Source organism: Cajanus cajan, chromosome 5 (genome assembly GCF_000230855.2).
Source record: "Cajanus cajan strain Asha chromosome 5, NIPB_CcT2T_4, whole genome shotgun sequence".
Lineage (NCBI taxonomy): Eukaryota > Viridiplantae > Streptophyta > Magnoliopsida > Fabales > Fabaceae > Cajanus > Cajanus cajan.
Window position 1 is genome coordinate 56,745,581 of NC_138521.1, and position 25,856 is coordinate 56,771,436.

Below are 25,856 nucleotides of genomic sequence, written 5' to 3' on the forward strand. Positions count from 1 at the left end.
AGTTATTTTTCTTTTAAAAAAAAGTTTAGTGCATAGCAAGAAATGTTACATATATATTATTGATATAGAAAAAGTATCACTATCGATAAAATATACATATGTGCAGGGTTGGCTCAAGCATAAGGCTGCCTAAATCCTAACTTCAAGCCTCCAAAATATTTTTTTTATTTATAGAACTTAATGAATAAGTTGTATTAATACTAATTTTAGTTTGTTAGTTATTATCTAAGCTTAGCATTATAAGAACTGGGGTTCGATTCTAATATTATATATAATTTTTTGTTGAAAGTTTCTTTCTTTTATAGATGATTGTTGATTTTCTTTCCACTCTTTTATCTTTAAAAAGACCTAATAACTTTAAAACTCGTTTTAAGCCTCAAAATATGTTAAGTCGATCCAGTAATGTAGGTATAAATTTATAACATTTAATTATATAATTTTAGTATTAATTTTAAATTACTAGTGTAAAATATACTTTGTACTTTTTATGTCGAGTGTCATCCACATAACATGGAAAGTGTGTAATAATATACTAAAAAATATATCAAAATATCATTTAACCGGTGTTGACTTACTCATTATAAAATATATTTTTTATGATAGATAAATCAATATCAGTCATAGAATATTTTGTGATCGAGTCAAATAAAATATTTATCTAAACTTTAGCTGATCGAACCTATTTACAATCCTACGGCATTGAAGAAAAGGTTTAACATATAATTGCGATTGAGTGACTTTACTTAACTATAATTAATATATAGTTTAGTTTTTAATTATTAATTTTAAGATACTGTGTGGATCATATTTATAAAAAAAATATAATTGATATTATATAACTATAAAAAAAAAACACTTAAAAAACATGAAAAATAGTGAGACACTTAATTTTAGGAAGTTAAATGAGATAACTTTATGAAAATATATATGTATAAGAAAAAATATTGAACATAAAAAATTTAGTGGGGGCATTTGCCCCCACAATGAGAAATGTGGATCTGTCTTTAGTATTCCCCATCTAACTAGGTTTAAATTATTTGTAAGTTCCCAATAAATGAATTTTGTGGACAATTTTTAAGCACAACATAAATAATAATGTAAATAATATATATATATATATATATATATATATATATATATATATATGTTCTTACCGGAAATCTGCTGTAGAGGTGATTCGCCAGGTAAGATCGGTGAGCCTCCTTCACGGGTACGCTGGTGTTCCAAGATGGGGGTGGTACCTGCAAAAGAGACTCCGATGCTAAAGTTAGTGTTTGTGGGAGTATGAGTCTCGTATAAATAATGCACGTACCTTTGTGTGAATTAGGGTTGTGTTGGGCCTTGGGCCTGAGATCTGTTATGATCTGATTAGATAGTAGATCTCGTCTGGAGCGAGATCCCCGAGATCAGTTATGATCTGATTAGATTGCGGATCTCATCTTGAGCCAGATCTCCGAGATCAGTTATGATCTGATTAGATTGCGGATCTCATCTGGAGCCTCTCCGAGATCAATTATGATCTGATTAGATTGCGGATCTCGCTTAGGCCGAGATCTCCCAGTGCGTGCCCGAGGTTATTCCACGCTGTGATACCGAGCTCGAGCTCGGCATGGCAGTACGGATAGTACATTAGCCCCCCGAGCTCCGAAGACCGTAGGTCGAGGAGTTAAGTCCGAGCTCGTCAAGTGGCTGTGGCCCTTCGCGTACATCTTCCTATCGAGATGCCATGTGTCATAGCCGTCACCTCGTTCCCATAACACGTGGGCGGCGCGGCGACAAGATTGTATTTTTATTTGTTTTGATGGCGTGGCCTTTTTGGGCCGATGTGGTGTTCCGATGTCCATGTTTCATGGTCGAGCTAAGAAGCTCGGCAATAATGAGCTTATTGCTTGGTTAGGCTGGTAAACCTTTGACCGAGTCAGTAGTTTGGTGAAGGACAAGTCGATAACTCGGTTGGCCAGTACAATATATATATTATTTGTATGCTTAAGTAGTCCTTTTCTTTGTTATCTTAATATATATATAAATTAAGAGAAGTAGTTCTCCAATTATGATTTTCTGTATATTTTTGTTTAATACTTTATATACCCACTACAACTACTCTTTATTAAATACTTTTTTATTTTGTTTATATCCACCTAATTAATCAATTGAATTCATTTATTTAATATCATATAATTATGCACACAATTATGTCAAAATCTTCGTTTGCAGTGCTAAATAATTAAAATATTCGAGTCTCCACTAGTAGAAAAATAGTCTTTTACGTCACTATTTTCTCGTCGGTCAAAACCAAAATCGACGTAAAAAAGACGCAGTGACATTTTTGTAATTTTTGTGAACTTTTTTACGTCAAACTTAATAAGGTTCGACGTAAAATGTAAAATTTACGTCGGAAGTATCTAATGTCTCACGTAAATTTTACATTTTACGTCAAACTTTATTATATCCGACGTAAAAAAGGTTTCTATATTAAAGTGTAGAAACCTTCTTTAAACGTGCTAAGCTGGTAGGTTGGTTCTCTCCGCTGAAACAGGGCTTGAAGCCTTCGAAAAATCTTGATGTTTTTTTCTTCATACACACCAACATTGCAGATCTGCGCCTTTTGGAGCTCCACTCCGCATTTTGCTTGCGGCGCGGCTTTGGCTTCCACGACGACGGCGAGCCTGTCATTCATGCTTACGTTTGTGAGAACGGTACGTTTCCTTTTCCCATGTACACTTAAATGCAAGTTCCCTTTTTTTTTATGTATTTTTCATTTCCTTTTCCCATGTCAACTTCCATCTTCACTACTACTTGTTATTTTCTTTATTTTTTTAATATTATTATTTTAAATCTTGCTGGTGGTGAGTCAAATGCGATTTCATAGACGGAGAGAACCAACCTACCAGGTTAGTTGCTCGGATGACTAACTCATACCCGCGTTACCTAAACGTCAGTAGCATGTTGGCGTGGAGCTGGCTCTACACCCGCTCGTTTCTTCTACATCTGGAACGGGTCGTTCTGCAAGCAGAATGACCCGTTCTCCATTCAAAATGGTCTGTTCTCCTTGCAGGGGTGGGTATTAACATCCCTGGCCCCGCCCCCGCCCTCAATTTTATCAATCGGGGAAAACCCAAACCCAAACCCGAACTTGATAAACACGGGTTTTCCCCGTCCAAATCGAGGTGGGTTTGGGCAAGTACCTACGGGGGCGGGTTAAATTACCATGCCTACTCTAAACAAAGAATAGAAAGACTAGTGTCAAACAAAATTCTAAACCCTTTAGATTTTACAAATTTTGATATTTGTAACAATTGTATAAAGGGGAAACAAATCAACAAAAGGAGATTTGTGGTCAATAAGACCTTGGATGTCTTAGAACTTACACAGATATGTGTGGACTATTTCCTACGGTTGCATGGAATGGTCAACAATATTTTATAACGTTCATAGAAAATTTTTGAAGATATGGCTACATTCATCTCATTCATGGAAAAGAAAAGTCATTAAACGTGTCCAAAAATCGTAAGGTTGAAGTTGAGAACTAACTCAACAAAAGAATATATTAAAAGTGTCAAGTCTAACCGTGGGGTGAGTATTATGATAGATATGATGGTTTAGGTGAATAATATTTGAGACCATTTGTTAAATTCGTAGAGGAATGCAATATTAATTGTTCCATAATACACTATGTTAGGTTTACCCATTATGAATTGTGTAATTGAAAGACGAAACAAATTCTTAGAGACATGGTAAGGAGCATGACTAGTGATCATACTTTACCAAAGTCATTTAGGGAGAAGCCCTTTAAACTACAACAAATATCCTTAATTGAGTGCCTACAAAAGCAATTGGAAAAATCCCTTATGAACTTTAGATAGGAAAAAATCCTAGTTCAAAGCACTTGCATGTTTGTGATTGTACAGTTGAAACAAGGCCTTATAAGGCTAATGAAAAGAAACTGGACTCAAGAACTATAAATTGCTATTTTGTTGGATACTTTGAAAGATTCAAGGGGTACAAGTTTTATGATCCCACAACTAAGTCGATTATTAAATCAAGAAATGCTTGGTTCTTTGAGAATGTCGATTTTGCAAAGGGAGATATAATTAAGGACTTTGTCTTTGAAGAGGAATATGTAGATATTCCCACATGTGTTGTTGGCATTATTAAGGATCCTCTTCCTAACTTTGTTAAATACCTAACAAATCAAGACAATGTCAAACCTTTTATGCAATCAGACATCTAGATAGTGATATTTCAAGTTTTATCATGTGATCACCTTGTGTGATTTTGAGGTGAGTTCAGTTGATGATCACATATACCATGAATTTTATGGGAGAAATTAAGTATATTTTTCTTGTTTTGTATGTTGATATTTTGCTCACCAACAATGATATAGATTTATTGCATGAAACCAAGAGATATCTGGCTAAGAACTTGGTAGTGAAAGATCTTGGTAATGCTTCTTTTGTATTGAGCATACAGATACATCGGGATTGTTCTTAAGATACTATTGGATTGCCTCAAAAAGGTTATATTGAAAAGGTTTTCACAAGATATGGCATGCAAGATTGTACACCTGGCTGAGGGAGACAAGTTTAGTCTCGAACAGTGACCTAATAATGACTTTGAAGAAAAGGAAATGTAGAAGATTCCTTATGCATCAACAGTTGGGAGTCTAATATATGCTCAGGTTTGTACACATCCAGATATTGTGTATGTTATAGGGATGTTAGGTAGATATTTGAGTAATTCAGGATTGGATCATTAGAAAACAGTTAAACAAGTCATGCATTACTTACGGAGAACAAAAAACTATATGCTCATATATTAGAGGTTTGGGTATACTGACTCCAATTTTGTTGGATGCTAAGACAATATGAAATCCACATCAAGCTATATATACATGTTAACTGGAGGTGTTATTTCTTGGAAGAATGATAAAAATCCCTTATAACTTATTCTTCTATGGTCGTTGAGTTCATAATGTGTTATGAGACACCTAATCATGAAATTTGGCTGCGAATTTTTGTCATGGGACTATGTATAGCGGATGGTATAAGAAAGACTACTCAAGTTATTTTATGATAATAAATCAACAATTCTATTTTCCAATAACAATATAACCTCAACGAAGTCTAAATAGTTGGACATCAAGTTCCTAGTTGTTAAAGAAAGAGTTCAAAATAATAGTTTTCTATAAAATATATTGACACAAACTCCATGGTTGAGAATCTGCTTACTAAAGGATTACCACAAAAAATGTTTCATGAGCATATTGCATGTGTGAGTGTTATGTCTTTAAGTGATGTTCAATTTTAGTGGGAGTTCATAATTTTTTGAATGCTTCTATGACGTAGACATATTTTTCAATATATGTATGGTTTGAAGTATGTTTTTTTGCAGAAATAATGTTTTGATATATTGAAACTCTGATTGTGTTTTGGTTTGATCTTACTAACATTTAAGAAGGACATATTAGAATTAGGCATGTTCATATCACATTACATGAAAATTTCATGCTACACGTCCATGTCTTGATTCATGTTATTCATTTCTATTGATTTAGAAGTTTAATTATGATAAAATGTAACAAAGACCACTTTGAATCTATGTTGGTATGATTGATGAACTCGATTGGTAATAAATACATTTGGTAATTATATAATTACAAGGTTACACATATAGTCCAAGTGATAGATTGTTGGATCTTTAATCCAACATTTGACTTATATGTGAATAATTATATATTAATTATGGACACATTAGGTTGTGCCAAATTTAAGGATCTAATAACGTATAAATTATTTGGACAACTATGTATTTAAAAGAATATGGGGTCTTTAATGTGTAGGAGCTAAAGGTTTATATTTTGTAATGGGTAAAAATAGAAATACCAAAAGACAATCCTATGAGTGTCATTAAGTTAAGTTTCCATATTACAATATGTATTTTTTTTCTTGACATCCCATTATTAGAAGAAAACAAAGTGATAATTAAAGGATTCTCTCAAGAGAATATCTATTGATTTAGAAGGTTAAATTGCACTACTCACTTATCATGACGAATTTAGGTGCTATTTCGCTTATAATTTTTACTGATTAACATGATGTATTATGGATTATATAAACAATAATTTTCATCAAAAGACTTAAGTTTGATTTTAACTTGATGTGCTCATTGAAGGTGTTATTTTTATTCCTTTTGCAATTTGAACTTTTGATATGTGATCAGTTTAGCAAAATGAACTCGATGTTACACAAACGAAATGAAGTGTGCAAATGTAATTTAAGCTTTATTGCTTAGTGTTTAAATTAAGTTTTGTACCTGTCTGAAGGGCACACTAAGTCTTCTCGTAGTCCAAAGGCCGAACGAAGGCTCCGATCCGATACGCTGTTGAAGGGGTTGGTACCTGCAAAAGGCACTCCAACGCTCAAGTCAGGACAAGCACGAATATCTAGGATAATTAATGAACAGTGACGTTACCTTTTGTCCTGAGCTATTTATATTGACATTTATGGGCCCTGCGACATATTTACCGTATTAGGTAATACACCTTAATCGACTGATTAACCTCTAATCTTTGATTAAGAGTACCAAATGATGATAGGCCGATCCTGGTGGCCGATTGGCATTCGACTTCCTGGTTCTGCCATTCGGCGTCCGATGGGGTGGTGGCCGAACCCCCCTACCTGTACACTACCCCCCAGCCTTGAGGAAAGGTGAAGCTTTCTTTAAGGGTAAAATGGAGACAGTTGCTAGGGTAAGGTGAACGGTTGCATACCTCTAACTGTTGGATTTCGGGGATCGAACGGTTACATTTTTTCAAAACTTGAATTTTTCCCTCCCGTTTTTTGAGCTTATAAATAACTGATTGGTAGGGCCATTCACACGTATTTCTTTCAACCGAATTGTGGTAGCCGAAGGTCTGAAGCCGATCCGATCAACGATTGTGGTTCTGTGAAGAAATTGGTAAGTTTTTATCGCCATGGTTAATACTTCTGAAAGTTCTTCGGCCAGTAGCTCTCGATCATCGTCGTCTGAGGGGGCATTGTCCAGTAGTTCGAGCTTTTCTAGTGTGGTTCGGTCTTCAGATCATGCCGAAAGGCCGAATGAGACTACTTCGGAAGAAACTTCTACTAGCGGGGTTGCCGAGGTACAGGGGAAGTTGAAACGCGTGTCGAATAGGCAACGGTATGGTCCGTCCGAGGTGCCTAGCTACGAGTGGGTGAACGGGGAGGTGACCTCCTACTATTCACGTTACAAGACACAAGCATGATCACCAACCTTCTAGATTATACAAATTGCTTGACTTTTAATGCTAAGGAGAATCCGTACCCGATCGGTATTCGGTCATGCCAAAACAATGCCTTTCCGAACCCTGATACCGTTTGTCTTGATCAAAGTGGAGCGAAAATGGAATCGTTTTACATATATGATTGTCTCCTTCGGGATCTCAAAGTAAAACTACCTTTTGATGAGTTTACTATGGGAGTGTTGAGGGTTCTCAATGTTGCCCCAACCCAATTACATCCGAACAGCTGGGCTCAACTGTAGGGTTTCAAACACTTGTGCCGATGTATTCACATTAGGCCTTCCCCACTACTCTTTCTTTATTTCTAATCGTCCAAACCCTCCATATTGGCTAAGTGGTTGTCATTGAGCCGAGTAGGGGAACGACAATTGTTGGATAGATTTACATCCTCTTACAAGAATTTCAAGGCGAGATTTTTTCGAGTGACCATTCGTCCGAATGGGAGGCGTTTCTTTTTTGGTGAGGATAACAGAAGCTTGTTTCCTCTATACTGGACGCGTGCCTCTCGGCCATACGATGTAGTACTGAAGAGTCTTCTTTCGGCTGAAGAACGGAAATATTTGAAACTGTTACTCCGCCTTCCTCGGCGCTTGCCGACCCGATCTCTAATTAACCTGGTTGAGTCTCCCCTATGGGAGAACGACCTGATAGGTACGTTATCCATCCTATTTCGACTATCGGCTAAATTCCTATTGATGTTTACTTTATCTTTTTGCAGGAATTATGGTGTCCAGTGGAGCTGACGAACTTAACATCCGCAACTTGTTGGCCGCTCGAGTGAAGCAGGTTAAGCAAGTCGGGGGTGTTGGTACTTCGACTGTTGCACGCACTCCCCAACGTGAGCAGGATAACCGAGAGCTTCCTTCACCCGAACGGAAAAAAAAGAAAGGGAGGAAGGGGAAAGAGGTTGATCGGGAGCGAACAAAGAGGAAGGGTTCTGAAGAACAATCAGGGAATCCAAATCAGGGAATCCAAAGAAGGCTAAATCGGTGCCCGAGGCATCACCCAATCGGACCGTGATTGTGGTGCCGCCCCAACTAATGTCTCGGGCTTTTCTGAGTGATGATGTATCGGCCGATACCCTGATTCGGTCCGATGCTATGTCGCCTTTCGAGCAGGTGTTCCTGGTCGGCCTGGAGACGAGAACCAAGTGGAGACTTTTCTGCGAGATGCAAGCGCGTTCGTTGGCCTTGGCTCATCACCTAGCCATGGAGTCTGTCGACGAGGTGATGCATCTGAAACAAAGTCTTGAAGAGGCCGAAAAGGCCACAACCAAAGCTATTTCGGTCACCGAACAAGCAGCAGTCAGAAATCGCGAGTTGGCTGCCGAGCTGGATTCTGTTAGGCGGGAGAATGACACGCTTCGCCTGGATCTACAAAAGGCAATCAATGAAGAGCGTCACCGAACAGAGATCGCCCAAGCCGAATACAATCGCCTGAAAGAGCAGGCTAAGGAGAAGATCATTGCTCAGCATGAGGCTGGATTCAAACATGTTGTTCGACAGGCAAAGCATTTCGACCAATTTCATGAGGACTTTGAATTCGACATGACCTAGGATTTTTATCAAGGGTCATTTATGTCCTTTGCTGAGATGCCCGAGGGAGCGAATCCTGATGACTCGGCGCCGGGAGCTGCCCCCCAGCCAGAAGGAGATGCTGACGCTTCGTCTGGTGAAGAGGACGATGAACATGCCAATCCCGAACCAGAAGGGGAAACTGAGACTCATGCTCAGGATGACACGGTCAGAAATTCGGAGGAGTAGTGTTGGTATTTTACAAGGTTTTTTATAACAAGGGGAGCCGATAGAGCCTCCACTTTTTGAATTTTTGTAGCAAGGGGGCCGATAGAGCCTCCACTTTTTGAATGAAATGGCATTTTCTGTTGAATCATGTGGTGTATTTTTGAATCAATGCTAATTCGGATCGTCTCTCTTAAATTTAAAACTTAACGAATTTATTCCAAGAATGTTTTATATAAACTGTTCCGAAAGAATTGTCCAAAACGAAGTGGGGGTTACTTGGAAATGTGTGGCGTTCATAGCAAAACCGAGTGGGCGTCATTCGGAAATGCCTTGATTTCTTAGCAAAAACGAGTGGAGGTCATTCGGAATTGTCTTGATGTCTTCGCAAAACCGAGTGGAGGTCATTCGGAAATTTCTTGATGTCTTAGCAAAACCGAGTGGATGTCATTCGGAAATGTTTTCGGTTTCTAAGCAAACCGGATGAGGACTCACCCGAAAATTGTGTTTTCTGGGCAATACCGAGTGGAACTCACTCGTCATTGCATTATTTTCTGAGCAAGACCTAGTGGAACTCACTTGTAATTGCGTTGCTTATCAAGCAAGCCCGAATGAGTACTCACTCGGAATTGCATTGTTTTCTGAGCAAAACCGAGTGGAACTCATTCAGATTTGCGTTGCTTTCCAAGCAAGACCGAATGAGGACTCACTCGGAATTGTGTTGTTTTCGATTGAAGGCACATCCTTGGCCGAGTTGATCAACTCGGGAGGGAAGCCTTTTGCGTGAATTTCCGAGGCACATCCTTGGCCGAGTTGATCAACTCGGGAGGGAAGCCTTTTGCGTGAATTTTCGAGGCACATCCTTGGCCGAGTTGATCAACTCAGGAGGGAAGCCTTTTGCGTGAATTTTCGAGGCACATCCTTGGCTGAGTTGATCAACTCGAGAGGGAAGCCTTTTGTGGGTATTAACATCCCCGTCCCCGATTTTATCAATTGGGGAAAACCCGAACCCGAATCCGATAAACACGGATTTTTCCCATTCAAATCGGGGCGGGTTCGGGCGAGTACCCACGAGAGCGGGTTAGATTGCCATGCCTAATTGCATATTTAAAATACAAATACTACTTCCTATTATTTGATGTACTATATGCATAATTTTATCATAATGAAACCTAATATAAATACACCTTTTGACCGATAGATAAAATTGATTATAGAGGAACAAGATTATATGGATAGACACTACTTAGTTTAAGACAGATGCTAATTAAGTAAAAATGATATAAGTTTGAAAACTATTACAAATCAAATATGGAAAAATTACCCTAGGTCATGAAGTTATTATAGATGCTATTTTTTTATAAGACAAATGATGTTGATTATATCTTTTTTATATTTTTGTTATTTGTGACTGCATGAAAAATTGATAGTTAAATTTGTCATATAATTTATATTGTTTTTTTAATGTTTATAATAATTAACATATACTACTCGTATATACATCTATAAAACATTTATTGATAAATTGTTCACAATACATTCTTATTATATAAAAATTATTTGTAAACTTCGTATAAAAATGTTGTATAAAATTTTGAAATTAGTTTAACCAAAAACATTTTCATCATCTATATTTTCTAAAAACGAAAAACAAGTTATCAAATCAAACATGTTTTCTAAATCTTAAAAATTTTAAAATATTTTTTTTCTATACAAAAATACAGTTTGAAAGTTTTTCAAACCAAACAGCCCCTTAATTTAAAAAACAATGAAATGTTTTCATATGAAGTTTGTTTGTTTGTTTGTTTGTTTTTATTTTTTATTTTTTATATAATAAGAATGTACCAACGATAGATTTATTAATAAAAAAAAATCAAACGATATTTATCCAAAATTCCACAACTTCCTTCTAACAAAATACTAGGGAAAGTAGGTCAGGTTTAGTTTGATGTACTTGACCAACTGCTATAGTGTTATAGTTTAAAGCAGAAGGCTTCTTTAATAACCTATTTTTTTTTGTAATTATTTACTTATGTGTTTAATTTGAACATTTTGAAAATGTTTTTTTTACAACTTTGAAAATGAAAATTTTGAACCATGAGAATGGAATTTCAGAACCATGCAGTTTAAGTCCAATCTATTTTTGGTTGATGATATATACACCTCCTTTTTTCTATAAATACATATCCTTTTAAAAAAATAATTAAATTTTTAAAATATTTTTTTTAAAATTTTTTAATTTTACACCTACAACATTTTATTTAGTACCTTTTTTCACAAATTTTTCCTTTTTTTTTCTTTTCGATTTTTACATGTACTCCCTTACCTACCTTTCTTTTATCCCACCTATTTTGGTAATATGTGAAAATTGAAAGAGAACAAAAAGTGTATGAAAAAAAAGAAAGTAACAAATTAAAAGTTGAAGGTGTAAAATTAGAAAATTTAAAAAAAGAATTACAATATTTTATAATTTTTTTTAAAAAAATAAAGGAAGTGTACTTGTAAAAAAATAGAGGTGTATATATCATGAGCCTCTATATTTTCTATTTGAGTATTTCTCCATGGGCTCAGGTCTTCCGCCCCGGTCTTTCTTCTGGAACAAGTGTTGGCCCTGGTCATTGGACTTATTATTATTTTTTTTTATCTTGATTACAAGTTGCATTCTATTGGGCTTTTATATAGGCCCCATGTTTGAAATGGGGCTTGACCCAAAGCAGTTACCGTAGGAATTCGGTAAGTTACGTGTGTGCTATTAAACCTTGGCTGGCAAAGTAAAATAAATCACGTGCGTGCGGTTGAAAATCAAAATATTCATTTCGCTTCCGCGTCACGTGGCGGTGATGGTCAAGAGAGACACGTAGTCTACTCGGCAACCTTTTTTGTTTCCACGCCCTCATAACAACTCTCACAGCGCGTGCAGATTGTGACACTCGCCAGGGTAAGCATGACACGTGTAAAAAGTTTCTAGAACAGAGCAAGAACCCGTTGCGGGGAGCGAGTAGCATTGCGCTTAAAATCAAAGGTCGAGGATAAGATTAAACATTTTCCCTCTCCCGTTATAATATTGGTTACTTGTTCAACAGTGCACATAAAGCTAGGAAACAAGCGACGGTGCTCGTGCGATCCAGATCGTACGTGCGAGAGCGCCTTTGAGCACGAGCCGTGTGATGAAATTTAACGGCTGTGATTTTACAAATAGCGGCGGGGAAGGAGGCGCGAGTCTTTAAGTAGAGGACCGAACTAGCGCAATGAAATCACATTCATTTTCCACATTTCTTTCTCTCTCTTCGTTTATCTCTCTCTCTCTCTCTCTCTCTCTCTCAGGTGTGTGTGTCGGAGTATGAAGAGTTAAGGTGAGCGAGAAAGAGGAAAGGGGTTTCTAGGGTTTGTGGCGCATTTCCTGCTTGAGATCCAGGTTTTGAATTGGATTCTTGCTTAGGGTATCGCGCATACTATGTTTCCTTTTTTCCCATTTGCTTAGCTTCGATAAGTTATTTCCTTCGATCTAGAGTTATCGCTTCTGCGGGATACTCTGTCTTAATTTCTCTCTATCAATCTTCTTTTCATTCGGCACCTCTTTTCGCGTCCATTGTAATATTGATTGTTCGAATTTTCTGTTCAATTTGGCGTCGCGAGGGTGCATTGTCGGGCGTGAGCAAGTGTGTTAGGGTTTTTGTGAAGCTTGTGGTATTTATTGGGCTCTGGGAACTATTCCATTGTTCAAGCTCGCGGACATTTAGTTCATGTTCGCTATTTATCTTCCCCTTATCCTACCTTAATTATTTGGTCTGAAGTGAAGGCCTTTATCGTCAAATAATATCAAATTACTGTTATGGGAGTGCAGAGAAGACTATTACGAGCCTAAAGTTTTAGCAATTTTGATATCGGCACATAGTGATTGTATAGAACCAAAGAGCTTAATTGCTGTTGTTTTGTCTCTTTATCTGTTTGAAGACCTATTTGTTAAGATAAAAAGGAATAAAACGATTGGTTAATAAGAGAATATCCTCATCATTTGGTTTTATCGTGTTCTTTTTGTTATTGAAGTCTGGAGAATGATTATGACCTAAGTTGTACTTTAAGAATTCAGAGATTTCCAGAAATTGCTATGTGAGTGTAGAGCTCATTGTGACGGTTGATATGTGCAGATATTGCAATTTTATCTTATGGCACCAACTGTACCTATAGAATTTGCTGGACAAAAGAAATCTAGAAAGTGTTCTCTTTCACAAATGATGGGGAAAAAATCACGAAAGTACTCCAAAGGCCATGCCACCGGTTTTGTTCCAGATTTTCGTCATGCTGTAGAGACTATGGGTGAATCGGAAGGACTTTGTAGCTCGGGAAGGGTCGATAATGAGTTGACTATGTCAGAAGGCTCGTGTGCCCCGAAGAGGAAGTGTCTTACTTCTAATCTTGATGGTCATGAGAGTTTTGATGTGCCATTTCAGGTGTTGTCTTTATCTAAGATGAAACGTTCTGGGAGAAAGGACTTGAAATTGAGGTTAAAAGCTGAACTTCAAAAAGTAAAGACACTCCAAAAGAAATTTGCTGGTATGAATTCAACCACTACTGAATTATCTCCATATAGTGACATACGGAGCTGCAGTGAGGGAGAGAAGAAGCCTCCACTGGAGAGCCAGCATAGCACACTGGAATCATCAGCACTACATGGTAAGAAGCGCCCACCACCAAAGCGTAATGGCCCAAAAACGAAGGGTAGTATTTCTGGGCAATTTGAAGCTGTGAAATCTGCTGCATCAGTGGCTCCTTCATATGCTGCATTGGTGAAGCAGTCCGAGTCGTTACTTAATCGTGTGATGTCTCATCAATTTGGTAAAGTTTTTGACAAGCCAGTTGACGTTGTGAAATGGAACATTCCAGATTATTTCACTATCATCAAGCACCCGATGGATTTGGGTACCGTGAAGAGTAGACTGATTTCGGGTGAATATTCAAGTCTCATGGATTTTGCTGCAGATGTGCGGCTGACTTTCTCAAATGCAATGACTTATAATCCACCTGGCAATGATGTGCATGTCATGGCAGAGACACTAAATAAATATTTTGAAACAAGATGGAAGCCTATAGAAAAGAAGATTCTTGCCATTGATGATGTACCATCTGAGCCTTCAAAATCCACTACTTGTGTTGAAACTGAAATTGCTGACCTAAATCCTCCTGCGAAAAAGAAGAAAATAACACCTAATGACACTAATGTCAAGCCAGAGTCCATTAAAAGAATCATGACTGATAAGGAGAAGCAAAAGTTGAGTATGGAATTGGAGGCGTCGCTTGCAGATTTGCCTGAAAACATTATTGATTTCTTGAAGGAGCAAAGTAATACTGTTGGCCAGACAAATGATGATGAAATTGAGATTGATATAGATGCCCTCGGTGATGTTACATTGTTTAAACTGCGGAAGCTTCTTGATGATTTTTTGCTAGACAAGCAAACCCAAGCAAAAGCTGGACCATGTGAAATGGAGGTCTCGCTCTCTCTCATGCTTTGTGCGCACCTGTGTACATGTGCCAAACTACTTCTATTTGCACGTTTAAAAGCCATCTGTGGCATGTATGTCATACAGACTTGTAATTATTTATTGCTTGATCTTCATGCAGCCTGCCAATGAATCTGGATTTAGCAATTTATCAGTGCAACCATGTAAAGGTATCTTTTCTTTTAGTTGTTTGTGTCATTTTTTGGGTTACTTATTTTGGTACAAATGTTATATGATAGTTATGTAACTATGATGTTGATCCTATAATTTTAATTTTTAATGTATGCAGGCAATGAACCAGTTAAAGAGGACGTGGACATTGTTGGTGGGAATGATCCTCCTCTTTCAAGTTACCCTCTTGTAGAGATTGAGAATGATGGTACCAACAAAACCAGCCAACACAGTAGTTCAAGCAGCTCTAGTAGTGAATCTGGCTCTTCATCCAGTGGTTTGTGTTACTGCATACTTTTGACGTGTTTTTCCAATTTCTGGATATGTTGTTATTCGTCTGATATCCACAGTATGCAAATTCTTTATTCTTATTTCTTCTATATGGTGACTTATTGTTCATACAATTCCAAATTTATGTAAATTTTTATATAGTACTGGAAGGCTGGAACTTTTTGTTTACCAGTTTGTTTTCATGCTCTTTGAAGAGATGTTTTGGTTCATTTTACAGTATAAAGTATTTATGTAAATTTTTAGAGTGCTGGAAGGCTGGAATTGTTTATTTACCAGCTTGTTTTCATGCTTTTTCAAGGGATGTTTTGGTTCATTTTACAGTATAAACCATAATGTATTGCTGAGACTTTGATTTAAAATGTAAATTCTCCCACTGAGTAGTTGCCCTTTGATAATTTTTGAATAATCAGATGTTCTTTTATTTGTTTGAATCCCTTTACTACGTGACTAATCTTTAATTGATTAATCCCTTCACTTCATATATATATATATATATATATGTTCAGGACTCGTTATTTTCCTTTAGAGATGCTATGTAGACCTCATTGTAATTCATTTATATGTGTAACATGTTTATGTTTTTACACCTTGTTTTACACATATATTTATATCTTTAGTACAGAACTACAGATGTTGATCGGTGTTCTTCTTGCTGCATTATTATTCGTCTATAGCCAATTACTTTATTAAAGACTAACAACTTACAGTTTATTTAATTTGGACTGTTTTTTTGAACCTGCTTGTTTATTGTTGTTGGTTTGGTTCATCTTGTGTACTATAATATCTGTCATGGCAATGCCTTTCTTCTAATATCACAGTACCCTGGCCTTGAAAGTTTAAGGTATATATGATACTTGGATGTAAAAAAAATGACTCTCAACTTGACCTATAGCCCAAGAAATTATTGGTTATTAAGTAATATCATCTTTTGAAGGATAATGGTGGATTGGCAGTGTGGACAGTTTGTCATACATAATTAGAGGGTGATAGGAATCAGAATAGGAATATGGTAAGACTGAAGTAATATTGATACCAAATTAGAATAACATCAGAGGTATATCAATAGAAAACTAACAAATAACTTAATATAGAACCCTTTTTCAGAGGAAGCTCCAGCTTCTTCACTCAGCCCCACCAAATATTCCTTCTAACAAATTCCTTGATACCCGTCCTTGAGCCTCCCAACTTCCCTCTATATAGAGTTCTTTGCATCCCACTCCATTCTTCGCTTGCTATCTGTTCTTTCTGTTATGCCCCCTTCTAATTCCTTCCTCTCCCTTTAATTCCCCATACTAACCTTACGACTTCTCTTCTTTGTTAGCTCCTAACTGCAGGCTCAATAAGCCCAACAATGGGTGACTCATCTGAGGGCATAATGGTTGGGTTCCATTTGTATACTTGGTGGAATATTTGGCTTATCATGGTTATAGAACATGATGGTTTTCTTTGGTTGAGAGGTTACATTGGTTATGTTGACAAGTCAAAATATAATACTGAGGTCTTAAATAGGCATCTTACTATTGAAATTTGAAACTTTTGAGAGTTTACTAAGCAAGTATTCAGTTACTTTTCGAGTTGTGGATATTAGTAGTGATAGTTCATAGTTCCCCCCACCCATCATTAAGGTCTGACATGCCCATTCTTGCATTGATTGACCGATGTAGTGGATGCCACTGCCACCTACTTGAAAAAGGCTTGCTAGCTCCTTCCCTTGTATTAGGTATTATGTTCAGGTTGCAGATGTTTGCCTGAGGGGCTGTGGGATGGGCAACTTGATATATTGGTAAATTTTGGGGGACAGGGTTTTACGAGGGTATTCAACATTTGATGATGTAGTGGTGAAGAAGTGTTTCTAGAGACAGCTTGACGTTGAAGGTAATCTTGGCTAAAAGGGTTTGACTTGTTTGGCCATCCCTGCTTAAACTGGCGATTTTTGACTTGATGGGTTTGTTAGGAACCAAGAATAGGAATAGGAAAGAAAAACACGATTTTATTGAATTGAGTGGATAGAGCTGAAAATAGGAGAGAAATGTCTCGTCCAAGTGTTTCCTCTTCACAAAGAGCTAATGCTCAATTTACAAATGACTATACATCTTCCTAAACCCTTCAATGGTCATTCTTGCACTTTCTATATCTAATTAAGCCCTCTAGTTAACTTACTAATTAATATTCTAACTATCCTGACTAACTCCCCCTTCCCCATGTCCTAAGTCCTAACAGGTTTCATATCATCCCACCAATCTGCATAACATGGTTAGTCGACATGTTGCTTTTTTTTTCTTCGATTTCCTGTTCCCCAACTCCAAATCTTCTAAGACTAAACCTGAATCAATTCCTCAGTATTTTCTGATGGCCTTATCATTTAAAAAATATTTTAAAATTACATCATAGAATGGCCGGCTTAAAATGTTGTATCTTTTACCCCTTATTTTTGGTTTTGGAAAATCACATGCATGAAATGAGTTGGGGCATGTAATTTTTAGTTTGATTACATCGGTGGATATATATATATATATATATATATATATATATATATATATATATATATTATATTATACTTTGAAATGAGAATATAGTATGTACTGAACATTGATACGTGCATGATAGTCTAAGGCAAAAACTGCTCTTAAAGTTCTTAGGGCTTCTAACTAATGCATTGAGCCAAAGGGGGCTGAAAAGTAAATGCCTCATTGAAGATGTAACAAAATAATTATATATTTATTCATAAGAAAAATAATTAGTGTCATTGGGATTCTGCAAATAATTGTACTTAGTCAGGGTCTTGTCTCTTGTCAGTAGATATCAGTCGCATAGGCATCATCCCCTATTGTGACAAGAAAATTAAAACACTGCGTGCTACTCTGTTTTTAACATAGTAGACAACAGAGTGAGTGGTATTGTGCTCCCTACAAAAATAAGAACAGCATAAAAAAGAACCAAATAAAAATGCCAGAATGGTTATGGTTCTGAAACTACCTAAATAAGTAAGAAGAGAACAATAATAATAATAATAAAAAAATCAGTAGGTGAAATGAATATGTTCAAAACAAACAAGACAAAATAAAAAAAGATCACCTTGCTTCTTGAATACGTAAAACCGTGAATTTATCCCAGCCCATGTCTAAAACATACACGATAGAATATTTCAAAGATGTGATAATTCATTCATATGCTTTTACTTAAAAGGTTTTGTGATACTTGATTAATCGCATGGTATCGAAACCTCTATAATCATTTGTAATGATTGCTATTCCTATTTTTCTAAATGAAGGTTGAATTTAAGCTCAAGGTAATTTGGCTTGCACTTTATCCATACTTCAAAACCAATGAGTTCTTGCATGTTAGGCAGATAAGTGTAATGAAAATGAAAGTATAAAAACCATTTGTGACAAATATCAATTAAACAGTTGAAAAGGGTACTTGTTTTATACAAATCATTTGTTTCGGGCAGTTAGACCCCAGTGCTGCTGCTTTTTTCTATATAAAACTCCTAATGAAACTTATGCCTGTGCTTTGCTAAATCCTGCACTAAAAGTAAACCACTTGCCTGGGGTGCCTCTGCAATGAGTTAAAGCTGCCCTTTAAGGGCTATATGTTGAGAGTGGGAGAACCTCAACTGGAAAGAGGTGCTGATATGCTCCATTGCCCTGCCTAAGTGACTAAGATGTTTTTTTAGCACATTTAATTGCAACAAAGATTAAGGGATCAAATTCCAATATGATCATGAAGAGATTTCTGTGTGTCACATTAGTGCCTTTTATTAAGAGTTCTTCTTAGTCCTATTTAAATTTCTGTACAACATGTCTTATCTATTTAAATTGGCAGCTCAGATAAAATAAACCTCTTTTAAGAGGTGCACTGGTTGATTATTTCAAGTTCTAATAAGATGTTAGGCTAATCTGGTGTTCACAACTTTCTGTTGGTATGTGATTGATTTACTTTTGTAGACGAAGCATGGAACAAGTATCCTTTTAATGAATGTGTTATAAACCAGGGCGTAATAGAATCAGGTTGACCCTTTTATGCAAGATTACTTAGGACCACTGTTACACTATTGCATTGATGTAGGAGTCTTCCAATTTGTTTAATTTATTGTGCATGCTTGGTTGGAAAATGAAGCTGGAGTTTTTCTGTAAATTTACTAGTATTACATTATATAAATGAGATTGGGAGTTTCACCTTACTTAGGCATTTGTTACAGTATGTTCACAAATTTGCTTGATAATTCATTCGTTGTTGCTTTGTTGCTCTTATTATTCAGTAGATATATAGTATTCTTTTCTGAATTTCTTCCAATTGTGGAATGCAGATTCAGATAGTGAGTCAGACAATGCTAAAGCATCAGTGTCTTTGAATCCTATTAAGGTAATCATGATACGCTTGGTATCTGATGTGATGTTAAGAGAATGCAATTTTCTATTGCCTTGATTTCAGTTTGCCTATTAAAAACTGTTTCAGGAAAAAGTAGGATCTGGCTTGTCTCTAGATCAAAAGGAGGGGAATCTTGATAATTCAGAAACAGGAATTGGTGAGTACCTAAGTTGCTGGCGTTTTGTTATTGTGTTTTTGTATTATTTATTCTGTATATAGTTTTGATGAGTAAGCCTTAGCCATGTTTACCTTACATATTGCCTACTGTCTCTGTCCCATGTAGATTCAGTGAATGCTGGCCATGTTGAGCAGAGTTCCCAGACTAATTCCGTTAGTGATGAACCTGAAAACCATCAAGAGGGTAAGCTTGAAACATGAAGAAATCTGTCTGCTGTTAATTTTGGGGCATGATCTCACCATTCATCATGCTGTAACCTTTTAGGGGAGAATGCTCCATCTAAGAAGCAAGTATCCCCCGAAAAGCTTTACCGTGCAGCTTTATTAAGAAGCCGATTTGCTGACACCATACTTAAAGCTCAGGAAAAGGCGCTTGAAAAGGTTTGTTACGGCTGTAATATTATATTTCATGGATTTTGATGCGCTGGATCTTAATTTGGCAATCCTGATACCTATATATCAGCAAAAATTGCTTAAATTTTTTGGACTGAAACATTAATAAATTTTAATCCAATCAACTTTATTTATTGATCTTAAACCAAAAATGCCTCTAAAACAACAATCAATGGAGGCAGTATTTACATTAAATGTGATGGAGATATTTTAGGAAATGTAGTATATATTTTATATGATCAATGAAATTAAATCTATTTAATTAACTTTCTTAATCTCTGTGAAATTACCTTTCTTTTTCCTATTATATAGGTACAGAGGAAGTTGTTATATCCATTGCAATCTTTCATGCATGTTTTGCCTGTGTTACAAATTTTATTTGAAACTTGACCGATTAAATTGAACTCAGGTTGACAAGCGGGATCCTGAAAAACTCCGCATGGAGCGAGAAGAGCTTGAAAGGCGACAAAAAGAGGGTGTGTTTTCATTTTGAATCTTGAATTGTTTCTTCTGCCTTATAAATACCACTCCAGTATATAAACTTTTGACTGGTGTGTAAATTTTGTTTTTTGCATCAACAGAGAAAGCTCGATTGCAGGCAGAGGCAAAGGCTGCAGAAGAGGTTCGGAAGAAAGCTGAAGCGGAAGCAGTAGCTGAAGCCAAAAGAAAAAGGGAACTTGAGAGAGAAGCAGCTCGTCAGGCTTTGCAAAAGGTAACTTTGAAAGATAAGTGATTTTTAGAACATAGGATGCAAATTCACCTTTCTTTAATGAGATGAAGAAGACAGTGTCACTGAATAGCTTCGTTCACAGATGGAGAAAACAGTTGATATCAATGAGAGCAGTCAATTTTTGGAAGATCTAGAGATGCTGAGTGGCGTCCAAGATGAACATTTACCAAATTTCATTGAGGAAAGAAGTCCAGATCTTCCTGAAAATGGCTTGGGTAGTTTCAAACTACAGGGCAGTTGTAATCCGTTAGAACAGCTAGGATTGTACATGAAGGTTGATGATGAGGATGAGGAAGAAGAACCGCCTCAGAGTACTGCAGGGAAAACAAATGATGTAGAAGAAGGAGAGATCGACTGATGGGTTCATTATTGTTGCATCAGTTTAGCAAGATAAATTGGTGGTTTCAAGAAACAGTCGGTATAGCCAGGTTTAGCAACAATGCCTTTTCCAGCTTCGGTGCCAAAGTACTATCCCTGGCTCGGCACTTGAGAAAATGCGACAGCAGAAGCTAGAATTAAAGGGCATAAACATTGTTTTTGGTTTTAGGGTAGGATAGGAAATGGTTTGATGTTGAATAGCAAGCATTTTGGTCCTATTTATTTTGAAGGGCTTTGCTATCTAGGTGGATAGCTAGTATCAATTAGAATATTCAGTTTTGTTTGTAAATAGGAATTCATATTTGTATAGATTTCTATTTCTATGCTCTGATCTTAGTCAGCTTCACTCAATGTAAAATATTTGATAGCCGAGGCGAAAGCAATTCTTTCTATTTATTATTCCTTTTAAGAGACTTTAACCGCAAGTGTGTGGAGAGTATTATTCCTTTTAAGAGACTTTCTATTTAGAAATTGTATGTAAGGTAGAAGTATTTTGTAATGGGTTTTGCAAACATGAGAAAATTTAAATTTATTCGTTATTAACATGTACAATTATTTTGGACAAAATACATTGATTTTATTTAAAATTGAAAATTTTAATTTAATTTCTCTTTCAATTTTCTTTCTAATATTTTCTTGTAAAAACTAACTAGTATTTTCCTTCTCTTGTGAGTCGGACGAGTAAGGGGTTTGAATGAAAGATGGTTAGTGTGGAGTGTGTTCCAGGCATATGACAAGAAGAGAGAATTTTGGGGGTGAGTAAAGACAAATTTAGCCTTTTATTTATTTAAACTTAAAAAATTATTTATTTGAAATAAACTTATCCTAACAGAAGAAACAATTTTTAAAAAAATTAAAGATAATATTTTTAATTTTAAACAGTATTTTAAAGAATTTTCTTTTTCTTTTATAAATTTAAACAGTATCATATAGAATTGAAAATCTAGATTTAATCGTTATTTTAAAGGTATTAGACTTAGTATCAGGTTGAATAATTTTTTTTAAAACAATAATCACTAACTTGCATTTGTAAAACGTTTTGAAACAATTTTTTTTAATCGTTATCACGCAATCACCGATCCTCTCTTTGCTTTACAGTGTATTGGATTTACATAAAGGCAAAACTTGAATTTGAACTATTGGATAAATTTAATTTCTTTTGAGATGCGCGTCTTTCATTAAAAAGAAGCCTCTTGACTCTTCATATTCTATGATCATGACTTGGATGCAAGTCATAGTACATTAAAATCTTTAACTGCTAAAAGCAGAACTGAAGTTATCAATGCTACATAACAAAAGAACTAGAGCTAATACAAACATCTAATAACCTAAGGACCAAAGGAAATAGATGACGGAATGTCATGAAAAAAATTATCAAGTCATGCAGTCTCCTCCCTGATATCTTCACGAGTAAAATTTGTAATTCTTAGCGTCTATTATCATCTCCCTCAATCCGCCAATAGGAGCTAACACCATCAACGCCCCTCCAAATACAATGCAAAACTGAGACAAGATTAAACAATCAAACTCATTTCTAACTAAAAGCATAATATTAAACAAAACAATCATATAGTATCATAGATAATATTTTTGGTTAATAACATACCCAATTTGCACACCAAGACAAGCTAAACCTCTTTGGTTTGTAGAGGATAAGCCACATTATGCACGGTAGCTGCAAAAGATTGTGAAATAGATTAACAATAACATCAGCATTTGCTTGTATTTGTAGGACTAAGTTATTCTACTTACAAAGAATGAGGTAGGAGCATAGGCAAATCCCCCAAGGAAGCCGACAAGCCCACCAAAGAAAGGTAATGTAATTCCAACGAACAATGTAAGTACTGCATATGAAGAAACTTAAAATGATTAGATAAATTCTCTTTATACGTGGAATTAATAAGGACTAGAAAATGGGACTTGTAGATGTTAAAGCATGCAGACTCACAAACGTATAAATTGCGAATTATGAATCGAAGGAACAAATTTGGCCTGAACTTCATCCTTTTTATCATGAACGATTCCATCATATCAAACACTGGAACAGCAAAGACCTAACAAGAAAATTAATTAGATTTAGATGATAAAGCAGAAAACAAATTTTGAGAGCAAGTTATGTATTGTACCTGATAACTCCCAGTTACATGGATAGCGACAAATATATTAGCAGCTACAATGAGCCAGGGTGGTTTCTCAAGGGACAAAAGGATGTTATCATCAACGGCGTTTCCAAAAGCCCAATAACCACAAAGCGCAACAGGGAAATAGCAAAGAGCCACTATGACATAAGCAACAACAAACCCCCTCCACATGGCTACTTTGGAGGGCTTTTCAGGTGTGGAAGGTATGGTTGCTTGGATCTCCAAAACCACGTTATGGCCAGCATACGCGAAAGCCATTGCTCCCAAACCACTTAAGAACCCAAACGCATTCCCAATATCGGTTGAAAACTTTGCACCATATTGCACATCTGGTAGAGTGCCCCTGTGAAGTGATGCTATCCACGCAATGATGGAATAGCTGCACAATCAACAACCATATTTGTTAATACTCAATCAACCAAACCTCCTTTGTAAATTAAATTAACTAACCCTTTCCTGGAAATAAGCGTACCTGAGGGACATAACAGCCGCAGCCAGAGAAACGCCAGAGATGGAGTTGAAACTAGGGAGATGGGAGAGAAAGAATTGAGCCGAAGAAAACATCATGATGAAGTAAGTTCTCTTAATGGGCTTACAATCATTACAAAGAATCCGATGAATCTTCATCAGAGAGTTCCCACCAGTTATCATATAAATTATACCAATGGAAACTTCGACCATTAGTTGCTGAGGCACCACAATCCAAAGTCCAAGCTTTTCCCCAAAAGCATGCTGACCCAATTCATGATACCTATCAAACCTCTTCCCCTTCCCCGGTTCAGGCTCGTGCATCTCAATCATCTGCCATGCAGTGTACAGAGTGCAGATCCATGAAAGGATCATTATACCAATGCCAGGACCCCTGTTACACACACCACAAACAAGTCATCCATCATGCAACAACTATATTAAAGGATTCCACTTGCTACCCCACTATCACGATCCATATAGTAAAATAATATTAGATCAGCACAAGTCTGCTTAAGTCAACGCATAGTGTTTCATTGTAAAGTTTTAGATGTACAAAACATGGTGAGAACTTTATTAAGATGATGAAGAAATTACCATCCAAGCTCAGACATGGCATAGGGTAAGCCGAGAACTGCAGCTCCAACCATAGCAGTAACATTGTGGACAGCACAGTACCACCACTTTGCGTTCCGAGACTTGGTGATGGGAAGCCAATCGTTGATATCTTTTCCTTGGAATTCTTCTGCCATTATGGTAGGTCCAGACTCGTTCACTATTTCTTCCTTCGCTTTGTTCCAGGTAACTACGCTCTTATGTTAATTTATAGACCACTATTGTTGTAACTAACATATAATCAACAATACGGATAATAACTAATTTCAAATTTAGCGAGTAAAAAGATTTTGATATCTTCTATAATTCCATCTCGTTTAAAGATTAAAACTGAATCTACTTGCTTTTTTATTTTTTATTTTTATGTTTTAGTTAACAAGATTGAAATAGTTGAAAAATAGTTGTAAAGACAATATCGTTCAACTACTTGTAACTTCTTTTTTTTTTTTTTTATAAAAAAAATAATATTAATTTCAATTAAAAAATGAAAGTAAAATAGTAGATTAAAATAATATAATTAAAATATAAGGGATTATTAAAAAATCTCATCAAAAATTTGTTATTGATAAAAATAACTAAAAATATCTTGTTGAAAAATATTATCTAAAATTTATTCAAAAAATAATATATTAATCTAATATATAGAGTAAATGTCCTCTCACTTATCACGCATTAAAAATAATAATACGTAGTCGGTTCATTCCTTCAAAGTGTCATATTTATTGAAGAAATTTTTTTTTATTTGTCATTTACGAACTTTAAGATTTCATTAAATAGTATTCCGGTTTTGAATATAAGAAAATAAAAAAACTGATTCGCACTAATTAAAAAAGTTACATTATTTAATTTTATTAATTTCATCTTTTAAAAAAATAGTTATTTATTTATTTATATATACTACTTTTTCTTGAAACTTATATTAAGAAATGAATTCAATTAAATAAAAAATATTAAAAAAATACTAGAATAGATAGAATAAAATTAATTGAGATTTATTTATACTTCAAACCAACAAACATATATCCTACTTTTAAAAATCAATTATGGTCACGATATAATAGAATAAAATAAAATGATATAAGTAAGATAAAATAAGATAAGGGTAAGATACATTTTATTCATATCTAATTTTGATGCAAATTAGATAATAAATTAGATAATATTATTCTACAATTTTATCTCATATTTTGATATGAGTTGACTAGAAAATGATAATGATATGATATAAATTATGATTACATATATTTATTATTTTCGTTAAAACTACATATATTTTCTAAAAAAATTCAAATTATTAAAATTATAAAAACATAAAATTGATTATATTATAAAAATTAATTTTTATTTATTTAGTTACTTTTCTTAATATCGATTCATAATGGGTATCTAGAATATCTATGTCCTCTAGGACATAAAATATGAATAATGAAGAGAAATGAAAATATATAATATATATAATAAGAATTTGGAGGCTTTATACCTTATTTTCCTGGGATTGTATAAGAAATTAAGATTTTTTAAGTGAAAAATATTTGATAATAATTCTTTAATTTTTCATATTTTAATTAATGTACCCTTTAA

General features: G+C 35.4%; 2 protein-coding genes across 2 annotated transcripts; one reads left to right on the forward strand and one right to left on the reverse strand.

Moving 5' to 3' along the window:
* Positions 1-12,279: 12,279 nt before the first annotated feature.
* LOC109800164 (transcription factor GTE10) lies at positions 12,280-21,470 on the forward strand. Its single transcript, XM_083075438.1, has 11 exons — positions 12,280-12,454; positions 13,188-14,528; positions 14,662-14,710; positions 14,830-14,988; positions 19,312-19,367; positions 19,461-19,530; positions 19,657-19,734; positions 19,816-19,931; positions 20,353-20,419; positions 20,525-20,655; positions 20,756-21,470. The coding sequence occupies exons 2-11, from the start codon at positions 13,206-13,208 to the stop codon at positions 21,029-21,031; spliced, it is 2,325 nt and encodes a 774-aa protein (XP_082931564.1). The 5' UTR covers positions 12,280-12,454; positions 13,188-13,205; the 3' UTR covers positions 21,032-21,470.
* A 725-nt stretch (positions 21,471-22,195) lies between these two features.
* LOC109800938 (lysine histidine transporter 1) lies at positions 22,196-24,476 on the reverse strand. Its single transcript, XM_020361876.3, has 7 exons — positions 24,258-24,476; positions 23,665-24,054; positions 23,178-23,571; positions 23,000-23,105; positions 22,804-22,895; positions 22,658-22,726; positions 22,196-22,554 (listed from the first exon to the last, which is right to left on the reverse strand). Exons 1-7 carry the CDS (start codon positions 24,410-24,412, stop codon positions 22,456-22,458), a joined length of 1,305 nt encoding a protein of 434 aa, XP_020217465.1. The 5' UTR covers positions 24,413-24,476; the 3' UTR covers positions 22,196-22,455.
* Positions 24,477-25,856: the final 1,380 nt, after the last annotated feature.

Bases quoted from the DNA above. Each gene is read 5' to 3' on its own strand.
- LOC109800938 (XM_020361876.3), bottom strand. From the start codon at position 24,412: ATGGCAGAAGAATTCCAAGGAAAAGATATCAACGATTGGCTTCCCATC. The intron at 23,106-23,177 runs GTACAATACATA...TTTTCTTGTTAG, and splicing joins ATGTAACTGGGAGTTATCAG to GTCTTTGCTGTTCCAGTGTT. The intron at 22,896-22,999 runs GTGAGTCTGCAT...CTTCATATGCAG, and splicing joins AATTCGCAATTTATACGTTT to TACTTACATTGTTCGTTGGA.
- LOC109800164 (XM_083075438.1), top strand. From the start codon at position 13,206: ATGGCACCAACTGTACCTATAGAATTTGCTGGACAAAAGAAATCTAGA. The intron at 14,711-14,829 runs GTATCTTTTCTT...TAATGTATGCAG, and splicing joins ATCAGTGCAACCATGTAAAG to GCAATGAACCAGTTAAAGAG. The intron at 20,656-20,755 runs GTAACTTTGAAA...CTTCGTTCACAG, and splicing joins CTCGTCAGGCTTTGCAAAAG to ATGGAGAAAACAGTTGATAT.